This window comes from Pteropus alecto, unplaced genomic scaffold (assembly GCF_000325575.1).
Source record: "Pteropus alecto unplaced genomic scaffold, ASM32557v1 scaffold45, whole genome shotgun sequence".
Lineage (NCBI taxonomy): Eukaryota > Metazoa > Chordata > Mammalia > Chiroptera > Pteropodidae > Pteropus > Pteropus alecto.
Genome location: NW_006442491.1, coordinates 26023407 through 26026483, shown reverse-complemented (window position 1 = coordinate 26026483; position 3077 = coordinate 26023407). Strand labels below are relative to the sequence as shown.

The 3077-nt window shown below is 60.4% G+C and overlaps 1 protein-coding gene across 1 annotated transcript in view; it reads left to right on the top strand.

Annotated features, from left to right (window-relative positions):
- Positions 1-367: 367 nt before the first annotated feature.
- Positions 368-3077, top strand: part of EMILIN3 (elastin microfibril interfacer 3) — a 5416-nt gene continuing 2706 nt past the window's right edge. The window contains exons 1-3 of the mRNA XM_025039725.1: positions 368-567; positions 1726-1949; positions 2226-3070. Coding sequence (XP_024895493.1) covers positions 368-567; positions 1726-1949; positions 2226-3070 — 1269 coding nt within the window. The remainder of the gene's footprint in view (positions 568-1725; positions 1950-2225; positions 3071-3077) is intronic.

Sequence of the window (3077 nt, the reverse complement as noted above, 5' to 3'; positions counted from 1 at the left end):
TGCGTGTCCCCAGGAGTCAGTCAGAAGTGTCCCACGCTTCTCCCTTGAAAGACTCAGGCACTGAATTGTGACCTCGGAAGCCTCAGATGAGGAGCTGAGGAACCAGTAAAGGAGTTGGAGAAGGGTGGGGGAATGTGGCAAGGCCCTTGATGGGGAATCTGGGGTGGGCCTCTTCTTCACAGAGGTCAGATCAAGGAAGGGCAGCCGCACCAGGCCACTGGTTCAGTATGGCGCTTATCCCCTGGTTCATTGGGGAGGCTGGGATCCAGGGGACCAGCAGCGGAGCTGGACCCCAGGCAGAGGGCCCTGGTTCCCAGGAACAAAGGGGTAGAAGAAAGATGGCAGTCTCTTCTGCTGAGGCCTACAGATGGGGGAGGGGAATATAGGAGCCTCAGTGGGCCTGGCCCGGGCCAGATATTCCAAAGATGCCATTCTCCCTTGCAGGGCCCTTTGTGCCTACGTGGTGCATAGGAATGTGACCTGTGTCCTACAGGAGGGAGCAGAGAGCTACATAAAGGCTGAGTACCGGCCGTGTGGATGGGGGCCCAAGTGCCCCGGGACAGTCACGTGAGTGCACCCCCATCCCACCCACTCAGGATCCCTGGGCACACGCTCCAGGCCTGCCTTCAGCGGAGAGCAGCAGCCAACTTTACAAGGGCTGTAACTCCTTTGACTCCAGAGAGCCTACTACAGCCCCACACCAGCTGGGTGGAGGGGGCCAGGGAGGAGCAGGGGCAAGCTCAGGTCGGAGCTCCCAGTGAGACCAGGGGAGGTTTCCTGGGCAGAGGCAGCACCAGGCAATAAAGGAGCAGAGACAAGGGGTAGGGGTGGGGTACAGGGGAGAGCAGAGGGTCACACTGGTAATGGTTGATGCCAGAGGGACCCTGGGCAGACTCAAGGAGGGCCGTGGAGAAGGCAGGCCAGGGCGAGGGTATGGAAGCTGGATTGTGGAGCTCAGGCTGGACAGATGGGGCCATGTGAGGACAGGGATTGCACACAGGTGGGATGCGCAGGTCTGTATTTGGAGAGGTTCAAGGGCAGGTCTGAAAACAAACCTGTTTGCGCCAATGTGTCGGAGAGAGAACCAGGTACACTGCTAAACAGGTGAGGGAGTAGTCCCTGGGCTCCCCTCTGTGCTCAAAATCAAAGTTGCCCTGCCACCAGCCTCTGTGACCAGAGCTGAGTTTCCAGAGTAGGCTAGCAAGGAATGGAGAGGACTAAGGGGAGCTCATGGGAGCCCAGAGTGGCCCCGGGGCAGTGAGAGGGGCTGCCTGCCCCAGCCTCAGCGCAGTACTCCTCATCCACCCACAGGGGAAGGGCTATGCTTTGTCAGAATTCCTCAAGGTACCACCAAAGCCAGAGTGGAATTTCTGATGGCAGTATAAGCTCAAGGGGGGTCCAGGAGGTCTTGAGAGCTCTAAGGCTAAATTCCTGCTTGCCTTGCCTTCTCCCCAGGCAAACAGAATGGGGTGAGGCTTCTCCCTGCACCCTCCCCTTACTCACCTCTGGGCCTTGGCAAGGCCTGCTTCCACCCTATGGCCCTGTTACCTTAATCACAGAAAAAGGAAACCCCTGGGGGTATTGTGGAGGCGGGAAGACATCTAGACTATATCCAAGTGTCTCAGAGTGGCCCTGAATACCAACCAGGGGCAAGGTCATCTGCCAGGAGGCAGGAACCTCAGCCCATAGGTACAGGGCCCTGTCCTCTCCCCATCCCTGGCCCAGGTACCGCACAGTGCTCAGACCCAAATACAAGGTCGGCTACAAGACCGTGACGGAGCTTTCCTGGCGTTGCTGCCCTGGGCTCACTGGAGAAGGCTGCCCTGAGCACCTCACGGACCATGGGGCCACCCCACCCCAGCTGGAGCCTGAGCCCCAGATTCCCTCCGGGCAGCTGGGCCCAGGCCCTAGGCCCCCTCCTTCTAGCAGAGTGGCCCCCAGCCCCTACGGTGAGTCTGCCCATGGAGACTCTACCAAGGTGGTTGGGTTTCTTGGGGGAGGTGGGAAGGGGACTAACCCAGGGTGGCTGAGCTCTGGCAGGGCGGGGGAGGGTGTATCTCGTACTGGGCAGAAGGGTGAGCTCCCAGGCTCCCTCCAAAAACGGATGGAGCTATGCCCAGAAAGGTTGGCTTAGAACAGAAAATCTCTCAGGTGGCCTGGCAATAGGATAAGCTGAGAGAGCTAGGCCAGTGATACCCCTGGGGTTCTTTCCTCCTCTTCCCCAGGAAGGAAAGGCCCAGGGCTGTTTGGTGAGCGGCTAGAACGCCTGGAGGGTGATGTCCAACGCCTGGCACAAGCATATGGTACTCTCAGCGGCCTGGTGGCCAGCCATGAAGATCCCAATAGGATGATCGGTGGCCCCAGAGCTCCTGCTGCCCCTGTGGGCTTCGGGGTCATCCCTGAGGGGTTTGTGAACCCCGGAGACAGAGCTGGAGGGCCACTTACACCTCCCCTGGATGAGATCTTGAGCAAGGTGACAGAGGTGAGCAACACACTCCGGACCAAGGTGCAGTTGCTGGACAAGGTGCATGGGTTGGCCCTCGGCCACGAGGCCCACCTGCAGCGTCTGCGGGAGGCCCCCCCATCTCCGCTTACCTCCCTGGCTCTGCTAGACGAATACATGGACCAACGGCTGCATCTGCTCTGGGGTAGCCTGCTGGATGGCTTCGAGCAGAAGCTGCAAGGTGTCCAGAGTACATGTGACCTGCGCGTGCAGGAGGTTCGGCAGCAGTGCGAGGAAGGCCAGGCGGCCAGCCGGAGGCTGCACCAGAGCCTGGATGGCCGGGAGCTGGCCCTGCGCCGGGAGCTGTCACAGTTGGGTACCCGGCTGCAGGGCCTGACTGTGGCCGGCAGTGGCAGCTGTTGTGGCCGGCTAGCCGTGATCAGTGCCCGCATGGACAGCCTCGAGAGGAACCTGCAGGCAGTCACGGAGGCCCAAAGAGGCCATGGCCCCACCACCAGGGATGAACTCACGCGGCTCTCTGCTGCCATGCTTGATGGCGGTTTGGATGGACTTCTTGAGGGCCTGGAGACTCAAAACGGGACTGAGAGTGGAGTGAGGAGCTGCTGTCTGGGGA